Source organism: Rhinoderma darwinii, chromosome 4 (assembly GCF_050947455.1).
Source record: "Rhinoderma darwinii isolate aRhiDar2 chromosome 4, aRhiDar2.hap1, whole genome shotgun sequence".
In the NCBI taxonomy this organism is placed as follows: domain Eukaryota; kingdom Metazoa; phylum Chordata; class Amphibia; order Anura; family Rhinodermatidae; genus Rhinoderma; species Rhinoderma darwinii.
Genome location: NC_134690.1, coordinates 307624241 through 307649411, shown reverse-complemented (window position 1 = coordinate 307649411; position 25171 = coordinate 307624241). Strand labels below are relative to the sequence as shown.

General features: G+C 42.1%; 1 protein-coding gene across 1 annotated transcript in view; it reads left to right on the top strand.

The window, feature by feature from the left end:
• Window positions 1-25171, top strand: part of SYNJ2 (synaptojanin 2) — a 250116-nt gene that overhangs the window by 149076 nt on the left and 75869 nt on the right. Inside the window, exons 14-17 of the mRNA XM_075863738.1 lie at window positions 20687-20771; window positions 23878-24018; window positions 24397-24589; window positions 24810-24968. Coding sequence (XP_075719853.1) covers window positions 20687-20771; window positions 23878-24018; window positions 24397-24589; window positions 24810-24968 — 578 coding nt within the window. The remainder of the gene's footprint in view (window positions 1-20686; window positions 20772-23877; window positions 24019-24396; window positions 24590-24809; window positions 24969-25171) is intronic.

Sequence of the window (25171 nt, the reverse complement as noted above, 5' to 3'; positions counted from 1 at the left end):
CACAGCTGCTGTAAATGTGGGAGGGAATCTCACCCCCCCCCCCTCCTACAAGCCAGGAAAAGGTGTCTTCAAATTGCTAAGCAGTGTCCGGCAGCCATTTTGGGGGTGATTCTGCATCTGGCAGAAGTTATAGGACACACCAAAAGGCTAAGGGTATATTCACACACTTACTAAACAAAGGGAAAAACGCTCCTGATTTTCAGGCATTTTTTAATCAAACTCACGTTTTTTACGGCCGTTTTTGGAGCTGTTTTCCTATAAAGTCAATTAAAAACGGCTCCAAAAACGTCCCAAGAAGTGATGTGTACTTCATTTTGGTGGGCGTCTTTTTACGTGCCGGTTTTGGAAAACGACCACGTAAAAAACGCCCTGTCAGAACAGAACGCCGTGTTTCCCATTAAAAACAATGGGCAGATGCTTGTAGGCGTTCAGCTTCCGATTTTTTAGCTGAAAACATTGCGTGTGAACATACTCTTAGAATGATGAAAGTGAAATGAATGACTCTTCAGTTGAACAGACGCCGTGTATTTGACACGTTTTTTTTGCACATTATACGTGCCAAAAACCACATTTAAAAAAATGCTTGATTACACTTGATTTTACGAGTTTGGGGGATTTGTGTGTGTGTCTGTGGGGGGGGGGGTGCTCACCGCTGATTCTTCAAAACAGCTGATAAGCGGCTATGAAGAATCAGCGACGCCCGTGCACACTCCGCTCTGCCACACACACACACGGGAAAAGTCTTACAGGGGTCGTCCAGGAAAACATGGTGCTGCACCTGTCCTCAGGTCGTGTGTGGTATTACAGCTCTGTCCTATTCACTTCAATGGAGGTGAACTGCAATACCAGACACAACCTGAGGACAGGTGCGGCGCTGTGTCTCCAATCTGGACACCCCTTCTGTCCTGAGATGTCCCAACGGGGGAGGCGGGTGTCAGAGCCACCCACCGCAATCACTGCAGACAGAACCACACAACTATGGCATGAGGGCAGGGCTTGTCCTGAGGGCACTGTCTCTTGTTATGGACAGATTTATAGTCACATGAACCCCGTCTGATGAACCGGTAACCTAGGTCCGATCACATGACAGAGGGGGATCATCAAAAACCCTGTGCACCCTCAGCCCGTCCATCCAGACCTTTCCTGGTTATATCTGCTTCTAGAGAGTGTTTAGGGATGTGACTAATGAACCACTCACACTCCAGTAGGAGGGGGGGTAATGGTGGTCACCCAGCTTTCCCAGACCCCTGAACGGTAAATCTCTAGTTGTGCTGAGACTGTTTGGGGATGTGACTAATGAACCTCTCACACTCCAGTAGGAGGGGTAATGGTGGTCACCTAGCTTTCCCAGACCCCTGAACAGTAAATCTCTCTAGTTGTGCGAAGACTGTTTGGGAATGTGACTAATGAACCTATCAGTCTCAGCACAACTAGAGAGATTTACCGTTCAGGGCTTTCCCAGTACAGTTGCATCATGTGTCCTTCATACAGGGGGGGGGCATCAGGGGGGGCCGTTAGGGGGGTGCCCCATCAGGGGGGGGCCCATCGGGGGACACGAGAGCGGCGGTCTGTCAAAGAAGAGCGACAGACAGAGATTCACACCTTACCTGCAGTGCAGCAGGTCTTCATGATGGCGCCTGCTATCTCCCTGCAAACAGCTGCTCTGCTGTGTGACTCTGACCTGCGTCTGCGCAGTACAGAGACAGAGAGCAGAAGCAATGGAACGGCTCCCGTTCATTGACTCCTATGCACTGTAGCTGCCTTATTCCATCTCTGTATGTGTCGTTAATCGACACATACAGAGATGAAAAAAAAAATGCCAGCCACCATAGTAAAAGAAAGAAAAAAATAAAAACTCCAACACAAAAACACAAATAAATAAAATTTATTTTAATGACATACTAAAAGCAATATTATATAAAAAAAAAAAATTTGTGACACCTTACCTTTAAGAGATACAAACACTGGTGCATGATCAGAAAGGAGAAGGCCACCAATCCCCGCTGAGAGAACCATCGGGAGGAAACTATCTGACAGCAAAACATAGTCTAGTCTAGTATATACATTATGTGCAGCTGAATAATAAGAGGAATCCTTGGTTTTGGCATATAGAAGTCTCCACGCATCCGTAACCTGCAAATCCTTAAGCACCCTGTGAAGTCTCGCCACAGCCCTATGAGACAGCCGAACCTTGCCAGTAGAATCAATAATGGGATTGAGTGGGGTGTTAAAGTCACCTCCTATTATTTTAGTTCCTTCTGCAAATAACTTGAAATTCTCTAAGGTCTGAACAATCCACGATATTCGATCCACATTAGGCACATATAAGTTGGCTATAGAAAACAGATCTGTAGCAATGTGAGCCTTGATAAAAAGATATCGACCCTCAGGGTCTTTCTGTATCGACAGCAGATTTAAAAGGTAAATTTTTATGTATCAATATACTCACTCCTCTACTCGCTGTAGAATAAGTGCAATGAAAGGCAGTAGGGAAGATAGCCCTTGATAGTTCCAATGTTTTATTGTGTTTGTAATGTGACTCCTGAAGAAGGGCTATAGCAGTATTATCTTTTTTCAATTGTTGGGCAATCTGGTATTGTTTACGTGGAGTATTCAGACCTCTAACATTGTACCACATTATCTTAATATCAGCCATGGTAAAGGATAATATAAATCAGCAAATAAGTTACTATTGCATTCAGAACACCAGAGGGAGGGAAAGAATATAATACAGGAAAGAAATATATCTGACAAATGGAAAGGTGAGCTCCCAGATAATTCCATATGAGATATTTCACATAGCTGGCAATATCGGCAAGAGGAATGATATTCACTGCCCCAATATGAGACGGGAGCGGAGACAGGGGGGGAGTAACTGTTAACAACAGTTGTGTAGTTGGCATAAACCGCATGCCAGCCAAAACCCAAATGATAACAATATAAAGCAATAAGAGCGCCCAAAATGATAACCAGAAAGTCGTATCTTAAAGCATACACCATATCTTGATAATCTCCAACGATAGCGACTCTCTCCTACTCACGTTCCAATACGGAAGAAAGAATGTCCTCCGACCACCAGGAGACTGGAGAGATGGGAAAAACAGTCCCCTTAGCATTTGCAAGAAAAATCAGGTCTCCATTGATCCCGATCTCAGCGTCGGTCTTCTATTCTTAGGCGACTTTAGTTTCCCCGCAACTATCCATGGGGAAGGTTCCAGCAAGGGAGGTAATTTTAGCTCCGGTGTCACCATCATCCACTGTGAAATATCCATAGGCGGGAGACCCAGGACTTCCCATGCGTGAGCCAGATCCTCGGGTTTCCTGATAGTAATTTGGCGGCCATCTTTCAGTATCGCTAAGCCAAATTGATATAGCCAGCGAAATGGCGTCTTGGTGGAACGCAGCACCTCAAGGAGAGGCCGGAAAACTTTCCGCTTCTGTAAAGTGGAGGACGCAATATCTTGATCGAGGCAGATCATTGTTCCTTCAAATTCAATGGTACCTTTCATCCGTGCAGCTTTAAGAATCGCAGCTGTGTCAGTATAGCTCAAAAGGCCACATATAATGTCACGGGGGGGATCATTAGGGCGAGGTTTCGGTCGGAGAGCTCTGTGGACGCGCTCAATCCTGATCGTGTCATGGCTGCTCACTCCCAGAACTGAAGAAAAGATGTCATGAGCGAGTTTGCCCAAAGTCTCATGGGCATATGATTCAGGCACACCACGAAATCTGATGTTCTTCCTCCTGAAAGTCACATCTTGCAGAAAATATACAATGTACATTGATACAATAAGCAGTGAGAAAATGACATAAATCGAGTAACTCTAATGTCAGTAAAGGATTTGGAACAAGAACTAAGTCACATATCTTTCTTAATCAAAGGAAGTAGGGGGGGACATGTAACAGGGGTGTAGGGAGGGAAGGAAGGCAGGGGGGGGTGTAAAAGGGTTCCGGTGTTTTATTCAGCTAATACCAATGTCACTGAAGATACCAATAAGTACAAAGTAGGTTATGTATTGTATAGTAACATCTAGAGTGAAACCACCCCATCTAAACTCTGATTACCCCGGATCGTCCACGGTCGCCATATTTGAAGGAATTTGTGCCTAGTTAACAGTTCCCAATGTGCTAATTCCTCCAACCTTGCCAGTCCTGACACTTTGGCTTCCCAGTGAAGCAGTTGTGGAGGATCCGTGGATCTCCATAAGACCGGTATTAGTAATTTAGCTGTTGTAAGTAGCAAGGTTGGAAGACCATGCTTCTTAGGGGTAAAATCGGGAGTTGGTTTCCACAATAAAATTAACTCAGGGGTGAGGTGTAGATTCATAGAGCAGATGTAATTAATTTTCTGCTCAATTTGTTGCCAAAAAGGCACAATAAGGGGACATTCCCACCAAATATTTAAATAAGTACCCCGTGAAGCATTACATCTCCAGCAGAGATCCGGGACTCCACTTTCAATAGCGTGCAATACCACAGATGTCTTATACCACCTAGTTAAGAGTTTGTAGGAGCTTTCCTGTATTCCAGTGCACCTAGAAAACACCCCTGAACGGTAAATCTCTAGTTCTGCTGAGACTGTTTGGGGATGTGACTAATGAACCTCTCAGTCTCAGCACAACAAGAGAGATTTATCGTTCAGGGGTCTGGGAAAGCTGGGTGACCACCATTACCCCCTCCTACTGGAGTGTGTTTGGGGATGTGACTAATGAACCTCTCACACTCCAGTAGGAGGGGTAATGGTGGTCACCTAGCTTTCCCAGACCCCTGAACGGTAAATCTTTCTAGTTGTGTGAAGACTCTTTGGGAATGTGACTAATGAACCTCTCAGTCTCAGCACAACTAGAGAGATTTACCATTCAGGGCTTTCCCAGTACAGTTGCATCATGTGTCCTTCATACAGGGGGGGCCGTTAGGGGAGGGGCCCCATCAGGGGGGGGCCCGTCGGGGGTCACGAGAGCGGCGGTCTGTGAGAGAAGAGGGACAGACAGAGACTCACACCTTACCTGCAGTGCAGCAGGTCTTCATGATGGCGCCTGCTATCTCCCTGCAAACAGCTGCTCTGCTGTGTGACTCTGGCCTGCGTCTGCGCAGTACAGAGACAGAGAGCAGAAGCAATGGAACGGCTCCCGTTCATTGACTCCTATGCACTGTAGCTGCCTTATTCCATCTCTGTATGTGTCGTTAATCGACACATACAGAGATGGAAAAAAAATGCCAGCCGCCATAGAGAAGTAAAAGAAAGAAAAAAAGAAAAAGTACAACACAAAAACACAAATAAATAAAATGTATTTTAATGACATACTAAAAGCAATATTATATAAAATAAAAAAAATCGTGACACCTTACCTTTAACCCCTTCCCGCCATTTCACGTACAGTTACGTCATGGGAGATGGCCTTTTCCCGCATCTCCACGTAACTGTACGTCATGGAGATGAAGCTGGCTCAGGAGCTGAGCCAGCGACATCACCGCTGGGTGACAGCTGTATGTTACAGCTGGCACCCTGAGGTATCGGCCAGGACCGGAGCTAGCCTCCGATCCGAACGATTAACCCCTCACATGCTGCGTTCAATAGATATCGCAGCATGTGAGGAGTTTATAGCCACCGGCGCCCCAGCAACGTGATCGCTGGGTTGCCGGTGGCTGCAAAGGCGATCTGATGGCTGATACTTACCTCCCGGTCCGCCAGTAACGGAATCCTCCTATGCCCTGTCGTCGGCGGGGCCCAGGAGGCTTCCGGTACCATCGGCAAGATGGCGGCGGCTCAGCTTCCGGCTCAGAAGCTGAGCCGGCGTCATCAGCAGTGGGTGTCCGCTGTATGTTACAGCGGACACCCCGATCTATCACCAGGAACCGGAGCTAGCTACGATTCCTGGCATTAACCCCTTCAATGCAGCGATTCAATGCAATCGCTGCATCAAAGTGGTTTGTATGCAATCGGCAGCCTTGCCATGCGATGGCAAGGCTGGCGACTGCTACTATGGCAACAGGTTGCCTAACAATGGCTTCCTATCTGCCATTACGTTAGCCGATAAGGCCCCGCCCGGAGGCGGAGCCTGATAGGCTTGCTGTCAGTGAACAACTGACCGTTCTAATACATTGCACTACATAGGTAGTGCAATGTATTAGAACATCAAAAAAACAGTTGGACCTTCAAGTCCCCTAGTGGGACTAAAGAAAAGTGTAAACAAAAGTGTAAAAAAAGTAAAAATAAAAGTTGTAAAAAATTAAATTACATTTTCAAATAATAACACAAAACACAATCGCCCTTTTTCCCTTATCAAGTCATTTATTATTGAAAAAAATAATAGCCATACATATTTGGTATCGCAGCGACCGTAACGACCTTAACTATAAAAATATTATGTTATTTATTCCGCACAGTGAACGCCGTAAAAAAAATAACTAAAAAATACTGACATAATTGATATTTTTTGGTCACTTTGTCTTCCAAAAATTGAAATAAAAAGTGATCAAAAAGTCGCATGTACCCAAAAATGGTGTCTATAAAAACTATACCTCGCCTCGCTAAAAACAAGCCCTCCTATAGCTCCGTCAACGAAAAATGTAAAACCGTTATGGCTCTCACAACTTGGCGACAGTAAAAAACCATTCTCTTCACAAAAGTTATTTTATTGTGCAAAAAGTTGTAAAACATAAAAAGTGCTATAAATTAGGTATCACCGGAATCGTACTGACCCGCAGAATAAAGCTAACATGTAATTTATAACGCATGGTGAACGCTGTATAAAAAGAACAAAAAAATTATACCAGAATTGCTGTTTTTTGATCACCTTGCCTCCCAAAAAAAAAGGATAACAAGTGATCAAAAAGTCGCATGTACCCCAAAATGGTACCAATAAAAACTACAGCTCGTCACACAAAAAAAACAGCCGTCATACCACTACGTCTATGAAAAAATAAAATTAGTCGAGGCACCAATAAGTCAGGAAATAAAAAATATGCAGTTGTGCCGGCCTGAGGGGAACATTTCTTCTGTTTCAAGTGGCGAATTATCAAGGCCCCTAAAATTAGGGAACCAGGAAGGGGAGGGCCCAAACATATCTGCTGGAAGTGAGGGCGCCCGTATTATACCAGGACAACACTACCCAGCAAAATTCCCCAAACTTCAAAGGTGCGGAGTGCGGACCAAAAGGGGAATAAGTAAAGACCATTTATTAGTGCGACACCAGCCTGTGCAGAAAGGATTGTGTCACAGCGTAACACACATCTATGGGTTATTTTATTGTTTTTTTTTACCCCACTATACCACCTGACTATGCCCCTTATATACTCCAGCCCGCCTTACATGTACCCCCACATTATAAACAGAAACACCAGTAAGACTCCAAACAAAACTACTACAAGCAAAATCCACGCTCCAAAAGCCAAATGGCGCTACCTCCCTTCTGAACCCTACAGTGTGCCCAAACAGCAGTTTACTTCCACATATATGGCATCGCCATACCCGGGAGAACCCTTTTAACAATTTTTGGGGTGTGTGTCTCCAGTGGCACAAGCTGGGCGCCACATATTGGCATATCTATTGAAAAACCATTTTCATTCTGCAACATCGCGTGCACACCAATTTCTGCCAATCACCTGTGGGGTTAATATGCTCACTACACCCCTAGGTGAATACCTTGAGGGGTGTAGTTTCCAAAATGGGGTCACTTCTGGGGGGATCCACTGTTTTGGTCCCACAGGGACTTTGCAAATGCGACATAGCGACCAGAAACCAATCCAGCAAAATCTGTACTCCAAAAGCCAAATGGCGCTCCTTCCCTTCTGAGCCCTACTCTGTGCCTAAACATCAGTTTATGATTACATATGTGGTATTGCCGTACACAGGAGAAGTTGCTTTACAAGTGTTGGGGTGCTTTTTTTCATTTATTTGTTGAGAATATGAAACATTTTCAGCTAAAACTACGTCTTATTGAAGAAAAAGGATTTTTTTTTATTTTCACTGCCCAATTCTAATAAAATCTATGAAACACCTGTGTGGTCAAAATGCTCACTACACCCCTAGATGAATTCCTCAAGGGGTGTAGTTTCGTGAATCGAGTCACTTTTGGGGAGTTTCCAGTGTACTGGTACCTTAGGAGCTTTGCAAAAGTGACATGGTGTCAAGAAACCAATCCAGCAAAATCTGTGCTCCAAAAGCAAAATGGCACTCCTTCTCTTCTGATCCTTGCCGTATGCCCAAACAGCAGTTTATGACCACATATGGGGTATTGCCGTACACAGGAGAAGTTGCTTTACAAATGTTGGGGTTCTTTTATTCCTTTATTTGTTGAGAAAATGAAAAATGTTCAGCTAAAGCTACCTCTTATTGTAAAAAAATGATTTTTTTTTTATCTTCACTGCCCAATTCTAATAAAATATATGAAACCCCTGTGGATTCATAATGCTCACTACACCCCTAGATGGATTCTTCAAGGGGTGTAGTTTCCTAAATGAAGTCACTTTTTTGGTGTTTTCACTGTTTTGGTCCCTTAGGGGATTTCAAATGCGACGTGGTCTCCGCAAACCATTCCTGCTAAATTTGAGCTCCAAAAGCCAAATGGCGCTCTTTCCCTTCTAAGCTCCGCCGTGTGTCCAAACAGCCGTTTATGACCACATGCTGGGTATTTTTTTACTCGGGAGAAATTGCTTTACAAAAGTAAAGTGCATTTTCTCCTTTTAGTCCTTGTGGAAATTAGAAAAAATTAGCTAAACCTACATTTTCTTTGAAATAATGTAGATTTTCATTTTCACGGCCTACTTCCAATAATTTCTGCAAAAAACCTGCGGGGTCAAAATGCTCACTATACCCCTAGATAATTTCCTCAAGGGGTATAGTTTCCAAAATGGGGTCACTTTTGGGGGATTTCCACTGTTTTGGTGCCGCAATAGCCTTCAAACCCGACATGGAGCCTAAAATATTTTCTAATAAAAAGGAGGCCCCAAAATCCTCTAGGTGTTCCTTTGTTTCTGAGGCCGGTGCTTCAGTCAATAAGTGCACTAGGGCCACATGTGGGGTATTTATAAAAACTGCAGAATCTGGGCAATAGATATTGAGTTGCGTTTCTTGGGTAAAACTTTCTGTGTTACAAAAAAAATAGATGAAAAATGAATTTCTGCAAAAAAAAAAAAGAAATTCGAACATTTCACATCTACTTTGCCTTAATTCCTGTGAAACATCTAAAGGGTTAAGAAACGTTCTAAATGCTATTTTGAATACTTTGAGGGGTGACGTTTTTAAAATGGGGTGACTTTTCGAGGGTTTCTAATATATAAGGCCCTAAAATCCACTTCACAACTGAACTGGCCCCTGTAAAAATAGCCTTTTTAAATTTTCTTGAAAATGTGAGAAAGTGCAACTAAAGTTCTAAGTCTTGTGATGCCATAGAAAAATAAAAGGATGTTCAAAAAACGATGCCAATCTAAAGTAGACATATGGGTGATGTTAATTAGCAACAATTTTGTGGGGTATAACTATCTGTCTTACAAGCAGATACATATAAATTTCGAAAAATGCTAATTTTTGCAATTTTTCGCTAAATTTTGGTGTTTTTCACAATTAAATACTTAATGTATCGAGCAAATTTTGCCAGTAACATAAAGTCCAATGTGTCACGAGAAAACAATCTCAGAATCGCTTGGATAGGTAAAAGCATTCCGAAGTTATTACCACATAAAGTGAAATATGTCAGATTTGAAAAAATTGGCTGCGTCCTGAAGGCCAAAACAGGCTGTGTCTTGAAGGGGTTAAGAGATAAAAACACTGGTGCATGATCAGAAAGGAGAAGGCCACCAATCCCCACTGAGAGAACCATCGGGAGGAAACTATCTGATAACAAAACATAGTCTAGTCTAGTATATACATTATGTGCAGCTGAATAATAAGATAAATCCTTGGTTTTGGCATATAGAAGTCTCCACGCATCCGTAACCTGCAAATCCTTAACCCCTTCCCGCTCCTTGACGTACTATTACGTCATGGCAGCTGTATCGTTCGCGCTCCATGCCGTAATAGTACGTCACGGGAGTAACGGCCGTTTCGGCCGTCCTCCCGACACATACAGGAGCTGTGACGCTGCTGTCTTGTTCAGCAGCTGTCACAGCTCCCACAGCGGGGACCGATCGCTGTGTCCCCGCTGATTAACCCCTTAAAAGCCGCGTTCTATAGAGATCGCGGCTTTTTAGGGGTTAAGCTGCCATCGCCGGCCTGCTACGCGATAGCGGCCGGCGATGGTGACTATGGCAACCGGACACCAAACAATGGCGTCCGGCTATGCCATAGACGGAAGCCTAGTGGGTCCTGACAACGTCAGGACCCACTATGCTTGCTGTCAGTGAGTAGCTGACAGTTCTAATACACTGCACTACGCATGTAGTGCAGTGTATTAGAATAGCGATCAGGGCCTCCTGCCCTCAAGTCCCCTAGTGGGACAAAGTAATAAAGTAAAAAAAAAGTTAAAAAAAGATGTGTAAAAATAAGAAAATAAAAGATTTAAAAGTAATAAAAGTAAAAGTCCCCCCTTTTCCCTTATCAGTCATTTATTATTAATAAAAATATATAAACAAACAAATAAACTATACATAATTGGTATCGCCGCGTCCGTAACGGCCTGAACTACGAAATTATTTTATTATTTATCCCGCACGGTGAACGCCGTAAAATAAAATAATAATAAACCGTACCACAATCACAATTGTTTGGTCACTTCACCTCCCAAAAAATGGAATAAAAAGAGATCAAAAAGTCGCATGTCCCTAAAAATGGTACTGATGGTAACTACAGTTCGTTACGCAAAAAAAAAGTCCTCGCACGGCTTTATTGATTGAAAAATAAAAAAGTTCTGGCTCTTAGAATAAGGTAACACAAAAAGTGAATGATTGTTTACAAAACTTATTTTATTGTTCAAACGCCATAACACATAAAAAAAAACTATAAACATAGGGTATCGCCATAATCGTATCGCCCCGCAGAATAAAGTGAATATGTCATTTATAGCGCACGGTGAACGCTGTAAAAAAAAAAGTACAATTGCTGTTTTTTAGTCACCACGCCACCTAAAAATAGAATAAAAACTGATCAAAAAGCCGCATGCACCCCAAGAAAACTACAATGGATTCCTCAAGGGGTCTAGTTTCCAAATTGGGGTCACTTTTGGGGGGTTTCCAATGTTTTGGCACCACAAGACCTATTCAAACCGGACATGTTGCCTAATAAAAAAGAGGCCTCAAAATCCACTAGGTGCTCCTTTGCTTCGGAGGCCGGTGCTTCAGTCCATTACCGCCCGAGGGCCACATGTGGGATATTTCTCTAAACTGCAGAATCTGGGCAATAAGTACTAAGTTGCGTTTCTCTGATAAATCCAATTGTGTTGTAAAAAAAATGGAATACAGAGGATTTTCTGACAAAAAAAAAAAGTAAATTTCATCTCTACTTTGCTCTAAATTTCTGTGAAACACCTAAAGAGTTCATAAACTTTCTACATGCTGTTGTGAATACTTTGAGGGGTCTAGTTTCTAAAATAGGGTGTTTGATAGGGGTTTCTAATATATGGGCCCCTCAAAGCAACTTCAGAACTGAACTGTAACCTAAAAAAATAAATAAATGAGGCAATACTTCGCTTCTTACATTATACTGATAATGAGCCGTGCCCACCCCGAGATGACCCCAGTTTTGACCGTTTGTATAAACGGAGACCCCTATTAGACCGTTCCAGGGCCCGGTTTTCCCTAGCATTTACCCCCGAGAAGTGTATTTCTATTGATGAGTCCCTGGTACATTTTAAAGGGAGGGTTCAATTCCGCGAGTACCTGCCGGGTAAGAGGGCAAGGTATGGCGTGAAGATGTATAAGCTGTGCGAGAGTGCATCAGGGTATACCTACAGGTTTAGGATATATGACGGAAAGGCCACCCCCAAACCAGACTGCATCCTGGACTACAATAGGTACATGGGAGGGATGGACTTGTAAGATCAAGCCCTGAAGCCCTACAGCGCCATGTTATGTGGTATAAGAAGCTGGCCGGGCACATCATACAGATGGCATTGTACAATGCGTACATGCTACGTCGATGTGCAGGCCAGACGGGAACTTTCCTGGAATTTCAAGAGGTGATTATCAAGAACCTAATCTTTAGGGACCAAGAAGGGGGGGCACCCAGTACTTCTGGAAGTGGGGCCACACGCATTGTACCAGGGCAACACTTTCCAGGAGAAGTTCCCCAAACTGGCAAGAAGGGAAAAAGTCAAAAGAGGTGCAAAGTCTGCTATAAGAGGGCGATAATGGATGACACAATATATCAATGTGACACGTGTCCCGAATAACCAGAGCTCTGTATGAAAGTGTTTTAAAATTTATCATACATCCCTTGGTTTATAATTTACCCCAATTTTACTTACCCTGATGCACTCCACACAGCTTATCCCCCCTCGTCTTTCCCCTCTGGGCCCTGCTGTGTGTCCAGGCAGCTGATAACAGCCACATGTAGGGTATTGCCATACCCGGGAGAACCCACATTACAGTTTATGGGGTGTATGTCTCCGGTCAAAATGCTCACTACACCTCTAGATGAATGCCTTAAGGGTGTAGTTTTTAAAACGGGGTCACTTCTTGCGGGTTTCAACTGTACTGGTACCTCAGGGGCTTCTGCATACATGACTTCGCACTAGAAAATCCCCAGTAGGCCAAATGGTGGTCCTTTCCTTCTGAGCCCTCCCATGGGCCCAAACGGCAGTTTATCACAACAAATGGGGTATTGCGGCACTCAGAACAAATTGCGCAACAGAATGGGGTATTTTGTTTCTTGTGAAAATAAGAAATTTTCAGCCAAAACTACATATTATTTGAAAAAAATCATTTTGTTTTCATTCCCAGCCTAATTCAAATAAGTTCTGTGAAAAAACTATGGGGTCAAAATGGTCACAACACCCATAAATGAATTCCTTGAGGGGTGTAGTTTCCAAAATGGGGTCATTTGTGGTGGGTTTCTATTGCTTTGATACCTCTGGGGCTCTGCAAATGAGACATGGCACCCGAAAACCAATCCAGCAAAATCTGTACTCCAAAGAACACACAGCGCTCCTTTCCTTCTGAGCCCTCCCATGGGCCCAAACGGCAGTCTATCACCACAAATGGGGTATTGCCGCACTCAGGACAAATTGGGCAACAAAATGGGGTATTTTATTTCTTGTGAAAATAAGAATTTTTGAGCTAAAATGACATATTATTGGAAAAAATATATTTTTTTTAAATTCCCAGGCCAATTCAAATAAGTTCTGTAAAGAAACTATGGAGTCTAAATGGTCACATTACCCATAAATGAATTCCTTGAGGGGTGTAGTTTCCAAAATGGGGTCACTGCTGGTGGGTTTCCATTGCTTTGATACCTCTGGGGCTCTGCAAATGCGACATGGCACCCGAAAACCAAACCAGCAAAATCTGTACTCCAAAGAACACACAGCGCTCCTTCCCTTCTGAGGCCTCCCATGGGCCCAAACGGCAGTTTATTGCCACAAATGGGGTATTGATGCACTCAGGAGAAATTGGGCAACAAAATTGAGTATTTTGTTCCCTGTGAAAATAAGAAATTTTGGTAAAAAATGACATCTTATTGGAAAAAATGTCATTTTTTTAATGTCACAGCCCAATTGAAATAGGTGCTGTGAACAAACTGTGTGGTCAAAATGCTAACAACAACCATAAATGAATTCCTTGAGGGGTGTAGTTTCCAAAATGGGGTCACTTTTGGTGGGTTTCCATTGCTTTGATACCTCTGAGGCTCTGCAAATGCGACATGGCACCCGAAAACCAATCCAACAAAATCTGGACTCCAACAAACATATAGCGCTCCTTTCCTTCTGAGCCCTCCCATGGGCCCAAACGGCAGTTTATCACCACAAATGGGGTATTGCCACACTAAGGACAAATTGGGCAACAAAATGGGGTATTTTGTTCCCTGTGAAAATAAGAAATTTTGATCACAAATGACATTTTATTGGAAAAAATGAAATTTTTTTCATTTCAGAGCCCAATTCAAATACGTGCTGTGAAAAAACTGTGCAGTCAAAATGGTAACAACAACCCTAAATGAATTCCTTGAGGGGTGTAGTTTCCAAAATGGGGTCACTATTGGGGGATTCCTACTGTTTTGACACCTCAACACCTCTTCAAACCTGGCATGCTGCCTAAAATATATTCTAATAAAAAAGAGGACTCAAAATGCACTAGGTGCTTCTTTGCTTATAGGGCTTGTGTTTTATTCCACGAGCGCAGTAAGGGCACATGTGCGACATTTCTAAAAACTGCAGAATCTGGACAACACATATTTAGTAGTGTTTCTCTGGTAAAACCTTCTGTGTTACAGAAAAAAAAATGAATAAAATTGAAATTCAGCAAGAAAAATGAAATTTGCAAATTTCACCTCCACTTTGCTTTAATTCCTGTGAAATGTCTGAAGGGTTAAAAAACTTTCTAAATGCTGTTTTGAATACTTTGTGGGGTCTAGTTTTTAAAATGGGGTGTTTTATCAGGGTTTCTAATACATAGGCCCCACAAAGCCACTTCAGAACTCAAGAGGTACCTTAAAAAAAAGGCTTTTGTAATTTTCTTCCAAAAATGAGAAATTGCTGTTTATGTTCTAAGCCTTGTAACGTCCAAGAAAAATAAAAGAATGTTCAAAAAACGATGCCAATCTAAAGTAGACATATGGGAAATGTGAACTAGTAACTATTTTGGGTGGTATAACCGTCTGTTTTACAAGCAGATGCATTTAAATTCTGAAAAATGCAAATTTTTCAAAATTTTCTCTACATTTTGCAATTTTTCACCAATAAACACTGAATATATCGACCAAATTTTACCACGAACATGAAGCCCAATGTGTCACGAGAAAACAATCTCAGAATCGCTTGGGTAGGTTTAAGCATTCCGACGTTATTACCACATAAAGTGAAATATGTCAGATTTGAAAAATGGGCTCTGAGCCTTAAGGCCAAAACTAGGCTGCGTCCTTAAGGGGTTAAGCACCCTGTGAAGTCTCGCCACAGCCCTATGAGACAGCCGAACCTTGCCAGTAGAATCAATAATGATTGAGTGGGGTGTTAAAGTCACCTCCTATTATTTTAGTTCCTTCTGCAAATAACTTGAAATTCTGTAAGGTCTGAACAATCCATGATATTTGATCCACATTAGGCACATATAACTTGGCTATAGAAAACAGATCTGTACCAATGTGAGCCTTGATAAAAAGATATCGACCCTCAGGGTCTTTCTGTATCGACAGCAGATTTAAAAGGTAAATTTTTACGTATCAATGTACTCACTCCTCTACTAGCCGTAGAATAAGTGCAATGAAAGGCAGTAGGGAAGATAGCCCTTGATAGTTCCAATGTTTTATTGTGTTTGTAATGTGATTCCTGAAGAAGGGCTATAGCAGTATTATCTTTTTTCAATTGTTGGACAATCTGGTATTGTTTACGTTGAGTATTCAGACCTCTAACATTGTACCACATTATCTTAATATCAGACATGGTAAAGGATAATATAAATCAGCAAATAAGTTACTATTGCATTCAGAACACCAGAGGGAGGGAAAGAATATAATACAGGAAATAAATATATCTGACAAAAGGAAAGGTGAGCTCCCATATAATTCCATATGAGATATTTCACATAGCTGGCAATATCGGCGAGAGGAATGATATTCACTGCCCCAATATGAGACGGGAGCGGAGACAGGGGGGGGGGGGAGTAACTGTTAACAACAGTTGTGTAGTTGGCATAAACCGCATGCCAGCCAAAACCCAAATGATAACAATATAAAGCAATAAGAGCGCCCAAAATGATAACCAGAAAGTCGTATCTTAAAGCATACACCATATCTTGATCTTCTCCAACGATAGCGACTCGCTCCTACTCACGTTCCAATACGGAAGAAAGAATGTCCTCCGACCACCAGGAGACTGGAGACATGGGAAAAACAGTCCCCTTAGCATTTGCAAGAAAAATCAGGTCTCCATTGATCCCAATCTCAGCGTCGGTCTTCTATTCTTAGGCGACTTTAGTTTCCCCGCAACTATCCACGGGGAAGGTTCCAGCAAGGGAGGTAATTTTAGCTCCGGTGTCACCATCATCCACTGTGAAATATCCATAGGCGGGAGACCCAGGACTTCCCATGCGTGAGCCAGATCCTCGTGTTTCCTGCTAGTAATTTGGCGGCCATCTTTCTGTATCGCTAAGCCAAATGGATATAGCCAGCGAAATGGCGTCTTGGTGGAACGCAGCACCTCAAGGAGAGGCCGGAAAACTTTCCGCTTCTGTAAAGTGGAGGACGCAATATCTTGATCGAGGCAGATCATTGTTCCTTCAAATTCAATGGTACCTTTCATCCGTGCAGCTTTAAGAATCGCAGCTGTGTCAGTATAGCTCAAAAGGCCACATATAATGTCACGGGGGGGATCATTAGGGCGAGGTTTCGGTCGGAGAGCTCTGTGGACGCGCTCAATCCTGATCGTGTCATGGCTGCTCACTCCCAGAACTGAAGGAGCTGTAGTCTCAAGCTGCCATCACGCTGCACGGCTACGCTCCCCCCCCCCCCTCTAATTATTTTAATGCACTACTGACGCAGGCTGGCATGGCCTTTTCTCAGGGCTGGATTTTCTATGGGATATAAGAGGTTGTGGAAAAGGGTGCCTGCTCCTCAAGGTTTAGGGCTGGTTTATAGTTGATGGAGTGGAATTCTTAAAGACATGCAATGTACCTCTAGGAATTTTCCGCTCACAGGAAAAAACCGCCTCCGCCTCCAATTGAAATCAATGGGAGGCATTTTCGGGCAATTTTTTTGCACATTTTCCAATGCGGTTTCCGCTTAAAAAAAACTAAGTGTGAACTTACCCTTAGGACACAGTCTGTTTTGGAGTTGTGGACACATGATTTTTTCAAATCTTACATGTGTCGCTTTATGTGGTAATAACTTTGGAATGCTTTAACCTATCCAAGCGATTCTGAGGTTGATTTCTCATGACCTATTGTACTTTATGTTAGCGAAAAAAAATTGGTGGATAAATTAAATATTTATTTGTGAAAAACCTCAAATTTTAGAGAAAATTTGCAAAATTTAGCATTTTTCTATATTTAAATGTATCTACTTGTAAAACAGATAGTAATACCATACAAAATCGTTACTAGTTAACATTTCCCATATGTCTACTTTTGTTTGCATTGGTTTTTTTCACGTCCCTTTATTTTTCTAGGACGTTACAAGGCTTAGAACTTTAGCAGCAATCACACACATTTTCAAGAAAATGTCAAAAGGCTATTTTTTTTCAGGGACCAGTTCAGTTGTGAAGTGGCTTTGAGGGCCTTATATATTAGAAAGTCCCCATATATCACCCCCATCTTGAAAACTGCACCCCTCAAAGTATTCAAACCCGCATTCAGAAAGTATTTTAACCCTAGAGGTGAAATTTACAAATTACAATTTTTTTTGCTGAAATTTATTTGTAATAAAAAAAAAATTCTGTAACACAGAAGGTTTTATCAGAGAAATGCAACTCAATATTTATTACCCAGATTCTGCCGTTTTTAGAAATATCCCACATATGGCCCTAGTGTAGTAATGGACTGAAGCACCGGCCTCAGAATCAAAGGAGCACCTAGTGGATTTTGGGCCTCCTTTTTTTAGGAATATATTTTAGGCACCATGTTACGTTTGAAGAGCTCTTGTGGTGCCTAAACAGTTGAAACCCCCCAAAAGTGTCCCCATTTTGGAAACTAAACCCCTCAGTGTTTTTCTAGCGTTATAATTAGCATTTTGACCACACAGTTTTTTTTTGCAGAATTTAGTGGAATTAGTCTGTGAAGATGAAAATCTAGTTTTTTTCTGCTAATACATAGAATTTTTTCATTTTTACAAGGAATAAAGGAAAAAAAAGCACCACAACATTTGTAAAGCAATTTCTCCTGATTTTACGGCAATACCCAATGTTTGGTCATAAACTGATGTTTGGACCCACAGCTCAGACGGGAAGGAGGCGTCTTTTGGATTTTGGAGTACAGATATTGCTGGAATAGTTTTAGTTTTCGGTGCCATGTCGCGTTTGCAATGCCCTGGAGGGAGCAAAACAGTGGAAACCTCCCAAAAATGACCCCATTTTGGAAACTACACCCCTCAAGGAAATTTTCTAGGGGTATAGTTAGCATTTTGACCCCACAGGTTCTTTGTAGAACTTAGCGGAATTAGGCAGTGAAAATTAATATCAACATTTTTCTCCACTAAAATGTTGCATTTTATAATTTTCACAAGGTATAAAAGAGAAAAAGCCGTCCAACATTTGTAAAGCAATTTTTCGGAGTACGGAAGTACCCCACATCTGGTCATTTTTTATTAGAAATTAATTAACCCTTTCAGGACTGATGCTTCTTTGCTTTTTCATATTTGTTTTTCACTACCCGCCTTCCAAGAGTCATAACTTTTTTATTTTTTAGTTAATAGAGCGGCGCGAGAGCTTATTTTTTGCAGGAGGAGTTGTAGTTTCTCTTAACGCCATTTAAAGTACCATATAATGTACTGGGAAACTGAAAACAAAATTATTTGCGGGCTGAAATTGGAAAAAAACGGATTCCTCCATTGTTTTTTGGGTTTTGTTTTTAACTCTTTCACCGTGCGGTAAAAACGACAACTTAATTTTGTTCTGCGTCTCAATACAATTATGGTGATACCAAATTTATATAGGTTTTTTTTTTTTTTACATTTAACTACTTTTACAAAGAAAAAAGAAAAAACTATTTGTTAAAAAAAAACAAAAAACGTTTTGTATCACCACACTCTGAGAGCCATAACTTTTTTATTTTTTGGTCGATTGAGCGGTGTGAGGGCTTATTTTTGGTGGGACGAGCTGTAGCTTTTATTCGTACCATTTTATGGTACATGCAACTTCTTGAACACTTTTTATAAATAAATTTACAATTTTTAGAGCGTAGGTGACCAAAAAGTGATTTGGGCGTTTTAAATTCTTTATTTCTTACGGTTTTATCCATGCACAATAAATTACATTTTACTTTATTCTGGAAGTCGGTAAGATTTCAGCAATACCATATGTGTATATTTTTTTTTTTACGTTTGGCAGCGTTTGCTCTATAAAATCACATTTTTATAAAATTTATTTATTTTTTGTGTCACCATATTCTGAGAGCCATAACTTTTTTTTAATATTTCAGTCAAGAAAGCTGTGAAAGGCCCCATGCACACGACCGTATTTTCATCTATTCCGAAATACTGTCCGTAAATACGGATCCGCAGGCATCCGTATATACGGAAGGGTACCTACGGTCCATATTGCATCCGTATATACGAATCCGTAAAAAAAAGGAGGGGGATGCAAATGATGTCATCAGCATGTTGCATAGCAATGCTTCAGTAAATACGGACGGTATATGGATGCTCATCCGTATACCGTCCGTATTTACGGAAGGTCCCATAGACTTCTATGGGAGAGTCCTTGCCGTAATTACTGACCAGAATAGGAGAGGTTCTATCGTTTTTTCAGTACGGACGCCCATCAGTAAAAATACTGAAAAGTGTCTGTGGTCAATAGAAATGAATGGGTCCGTAATTACTGTCCATAATTACTGATGAAGAACGGTCGTGTGCATAGAGCCTAAGGGCTTGTTTTTTTGCGGGACGGGTGTTAGTTTTTATTGGTACTATTTTGGGGGTACATGCGACTTTTTGATCACTTTTTATTCTATATCTTGGGAGGGGTGGTGACCAAAAAATAGCGATGCTGACATCGTTTTTCATTAAAAAAAATTATACCAAATATGTGTACTTTTTTTTTATTTTTTAAGTTTTCTTTTTTTTTCCTATAAGACTTTTTTTTTTACTTTTTACACTTCCTTTTTTGAACTGCAGCTCTGATCGCTGCTATAATAATTACACTACCTAGTAGTGTAATGTATTCCAATTGTCATTGTTTGGCCTCCGGTTGCCATGCTAACCATCGGCAAATCCCACGATGTCAGAGCAGGGTCCGCCGATGTGCTAGAAACCACTAAAATGCGGCAATCACAACCGATCGCCGCATTTAAGGGGTTAATTGCTGAAATCAGCAGCAAAGGACCGCTGGTTGGCAAGAGTGGAGTGTCCGCTGTCGTAGACAGCTGACCTCCCGATTCCCAGGGCACACTGTCGCCGACAGTGTGCATCGGGAACTTCTCAGTAACTATACGTCCTCGTACGGGAAGTAACCTCCCGCAATGACGTATAGTTACTGAGTGGTGCGACTAGGGGTCAAGCCATACCTACACCAGAGATCCAGTGACGCTCTGCCTATGGCAACTGTATGTCATTAATGTCAGATAGATGCGGGTCCCACCTCTGGGACCCACACCTATCTCCAGAACGGGGCCCCTGAAACCCCGTTCTATCTTTTTTTTTTTGCTGCAGCTGCCTCCAGGCCACTTCCTAACTGTATGGTTGGGAGTACAAAAACAGGGTAGCTCGCTGACCTACAATGTTTTCTTAACTCCCATAGTAGTGAATGGCAGTTACGGAAGCCGCATACTGAAATTCCTTATATGATAAGTGGCTCCAGAGATGAAGTTTGATCTTAAATCTTGTTGTAAAGTACATAAACGATAGAAGTCATATTATAAAGAAGTAATATTTTATTGTTTTGTCTTGCAGATGATGAAAGTGGCCCTCCAGACTTATTTGCTGTAGGATTTGAGGAAATGGTTGAACTGAATGCAGGAAACATTGTTAGTGCAAGGTGAGACATCATGATCCGTGAATTTATTGATTACTTTTCCCGTCCCTTGGTTGAACTTGATGGACATGTGTCTTTTTTCAGCCGTACTAACTATGTCACTTTTTCGACAACATCCACTGTTCATGAGATTATCTTATAGACTTCAGAAGATCACACTAAATGTACTCCTACATTATTTGTTACTTAAGATTTCCAAATGCCTTCGCCTTACAAGTTGTTTAATGATGGTGCATTTAAAACCTTTTGGCCTCGTTCACACGACCGTAGCCATGTGCACGGCCGAGATTTTCGGGTCGGCCGGCAGTGGCGTGTCACCCACGAGCCGCCCGCAAATCACGGGCAGTGCACATGGCCGCGGCCATTATTTTCAATGAGTCTGGACTGCAGAACACGGCCATATCAAGGCATGTCCGTTCTTTCTGCGGTCCAGGCTCCTGGGCCATGCACGGACCGTGAAAACCACGGTCGTGTGCATGGCCCCATATGAGTGAATGGGGCCGGAATTCTCCCGTGCATTTTCGGGGGAATTGCGGCTGCAAAAGTACATTCGTGTGCATGGGGCCTTTGTTGTTGTGGATGTTTTCATATAAAGCCCACTGTAAGGCCTCATGCACACAACTGTAGCCATGTGCGCGGCCGTGATTTTCGGGTCGGCCGGCAGCGGACTGTCAGTTGCAAGCTGCCCGCAAATCGCGGGCAATGCACACATTATTTTCAATCAGCCTGGACCGCAGAAGACGGCCGTAATAAGACATGTTCGTTCTTTCTGCAGTGGGCTCCTGGGCCATGCACAGACCGTAAAAACTCTGATCGTGTGCATGGCCCCATAGAAATGAATGGGGCCACAATTCTCCCGTGGATTTTAAGGGGAATTGCGGCCGCTAAAGCACGTTCGTGTGCATGGGCCCTAAGGCCCCATGCACACGACCGTAAAAAAAACTCAGTTTTTGCGGACCGCAAATGCGGTCCGCAAAAATGGACCCATTCACTTTCATTGAACGCGGACAGCTTTCCGTATCGCTACGGATGAGTGTATGTGCTGCAGAACTGTGCCGGGAATTATGGAGCATGTCCGTTTTTGGTCCGCAATTGCGGCACGGACTCCTCCATAGAAGTCTATAGGGGAAGCCAAAATTGTGGATGGCTACGGAGGTGTGTCCGCAAATACGGATAGCCATCCGCAAATACAGAAGTGTTGCTAAGCAACACAAAGTGGATTTCCCATTAACCAGGCCTCCTTTTTTGCGGACCCGTATATACGGATGCACTACGGACCGTATTTGCATATACCATTCAGCAGAAATGGGTACGTTGCTGATGATTTGCTGATGACTATAAAGCAATACGGAACCATATTTACGGTCAGTATTTGTGGATACGGTCGTGTGCATAAGGCCTTAGCGACACAAAGGGGATTTCCCATTAACAAGGCCTCTTTTTTTTTTTTTTTTATTGCGGATCCGTATATACTGATGCACTACGGACTGTATTTGCGGATACCATTCAGCAGAAATGGGTACGTTGCTGATGACTGTAAAGCAATACGGAACCGTATTTACGGTCAGTATTTGTGTATACGGTCGTTTTCATGAGGCCTGAGGCTGGGTTCACACGACCTATTTTCAGGCGTAAACGAGGCGTATTATGCCTCGATTTACGCCTGAAAATAGGGCTACAATACGTCGGCAAACATCTGCCCATTCATTTGAATGGGTTTGCCGACGTACTGTGCAGACGACCTGTAATTTACGCGTCGTCGTTTGACAGCTGTCAAACGACGATGCGTAAATTGACTGCCTCGGCAAAGAAGTGCAGGGCACTTCTCTGCAACGTAATTTGAGCCATTCTTCATTGAAGTCAATGAAGAGCAGCTCAAGATTTACGAGCGTCACAGACGCCTCGCATAATGCGAGGAGGAGCTTTTACGTCTGAAAAGAGGCAGCTGTTTTCTCCTGAAAACAGTCTGTCTTTTCAGACGTAAAAGCCTCTCATCGTGTGCACATACCCTTAGGCCCCATGCACATGACCGTATTTTTAATTAGTAATTACGGTCCGTAATCACGGACAGTAATTAGGGACCCATTCATTCCTATTGGCCACGTACACCTTTCAGTATTCTTACTGATGGGTGTCCGTGCTAAAATAATGATAGAACCCGTCCTATTCTTGTCAGTAATTACAACATGGACTGTCCCCTAGAAATCTACAGGAGCTTCCGTAAATACGGATGGCTACTGATGTGCATCCGTAAACTCTCCGTATATACGGAAGCGTTGCTAGGCAACATGTTGATGACATCATTTACAACCTCCCTCTTTTTGTACGGATCCGAATATACGAATGAAATACGGATGACTACTGATCCGTATTTACGGACAGTATCTCAGGATAGATGAAACTACTGTCGTGTGCATGGGGCCTTAAGCGCTTGTATTTTATGAGGTAGTGACCCTTTCCTTTATTTAAAGGCTATGTACACCTTTTGAGGGCTTTTTTTTAATTTTTATAAATAGGTCAGTCTGTGTAATTAGTGTAACTTTTTAATTGTTTTTTATTAAAAATTCATTCTACATTTGAGATGCAGCTGTTCTGTATTCTCTATGCAGAACAGCTGTATCTAGCGCTAAATCCTCTTCCTGTCAGGTCCGCGGACCAGACAGGTTCAGTGAGAGCAGGTCCTGCGTGTCTCTGACATGCAGGATCCACCTGTAAACTATCACATCTAAGTTCATAACTTAGATATAATCCATTACAGGTGGATCTTGTGTGTCAGAGACACGCAGGACCCACTGTCACTGAACCCGTCAGGTCCACGGGACCGACAGATTCAGTGAATAGCACATGATACAGCTGTTCTGTACAGAGCGTACAGAACAGCTGTATCTCAAAAAGTAAATCAAATTTTTACTAAAAACTAATTAAGAAGTTACACAAAACACTGTTACACATGTTATTAAAAAAATAAAAAGCCCTCAAAGGTGTACATAGCCTTTAACAGTTAATTAGTTCATAATGCCCAAAAACTGAGTTTTATGTGCGTGGTGTTTAGATTAAAGCATTGGTCTATAGGAACATGTTCTCTAAATGTTGCTCAATGTCTTTGCAGCTCAAAAAATAGGAAAGTGTGGTCTGAGCAGATACAGAAGGCCATCTCCAGATCTCATCGGTACATAATGTTGACCTTTGGGCAACTTGTTGGAGTCTGCCTTTTTATTTTTGTTCGGCCATACCACATGCCTTTTATCAGGTAATGTATTCGTATGGCATGTATATGTTCTTCGTTTTACTGTTACTATACTATGAAAAAACACAGGGAATATCATCGAGTAAATAGAAGGGTAACATTCCTAGTTTATTATTCCTTGTACTCCGTGTCACCACCTCACCACCAGAACAGACTCCTAGCATGACATTTCCTCCACCATACTTGACAGAAGGCACCTAGCACTTTTTCAGCATCCTTTCACACTCTCTAGTGCCAGGTTCCAGTAATGCTATGACATAACTGGGGCACAATAGTATATAGAGTGGCATCTCTTGGGCTTGAGAACACCTGCTTTTGTTATTTAAATATTTTAATAACACCAGACATTTCTGAATAAATCCGATTTATTTCTTGTGACAGAGAATTGGCAGTGGACACTGTAAAGACTGGTATGGGAGGCAAAACTGGGAACAAAGGAGCAGTGGCTGTACGCTTCCAGTTCTACAGTACAAGTTTTTGTTTTATATGTAGTCACTTTACTGCTGGACAATCCCAAGTGAAAGAAAGGAATGAGGATTACAAGGAGATCACCCAGAAATTAAACTTTCCCTTGGTAAGAATTACCGGTATAGATCAATCATAGGATCACTGCACTTGTCAAGGAATAACATCACAGGATTCTCGTTGCCTTCTTTGTCACCCTGTATATTATATGCAGTTGGGGCAGTGTGGCATACCTCTATTTTACAGAAGAAAATATAAAAAATGTAAAATTCTGTTTTCAGCGATGTTTTTTAAAAAAAAAAACCGTTTTTTTTCTTTTATTTACACAGGGGAGAAATGTTTTTTCACATGATTATGTGTTCTGGTGTGGAGACTTTAATTATCGGTTGGACCTCACATATGAAGAAGTGTTCTATTTTATCAAGCGTCAGGACTGGAAAAAATTGCTTGCATTTGACCAACTTCAACTTCAGAAGTCTAATGGAAAAGTATGTGGGACTCAAATAATTTAGAGTCCGTTACTGTTCACATTAAAAGAAAGTAACGTAAAGACTTGACACCGAGCAGACCAGTCAAGTGAATAAGCTTCCTTAAAGGCTATGTACACCTTTTGAAAGGCAATTTATATATTTTTTTTAAATAAAAAGGTTAGTCAGTGTGTTTGGTGCAACTTTATAAATAGTTTTTATCA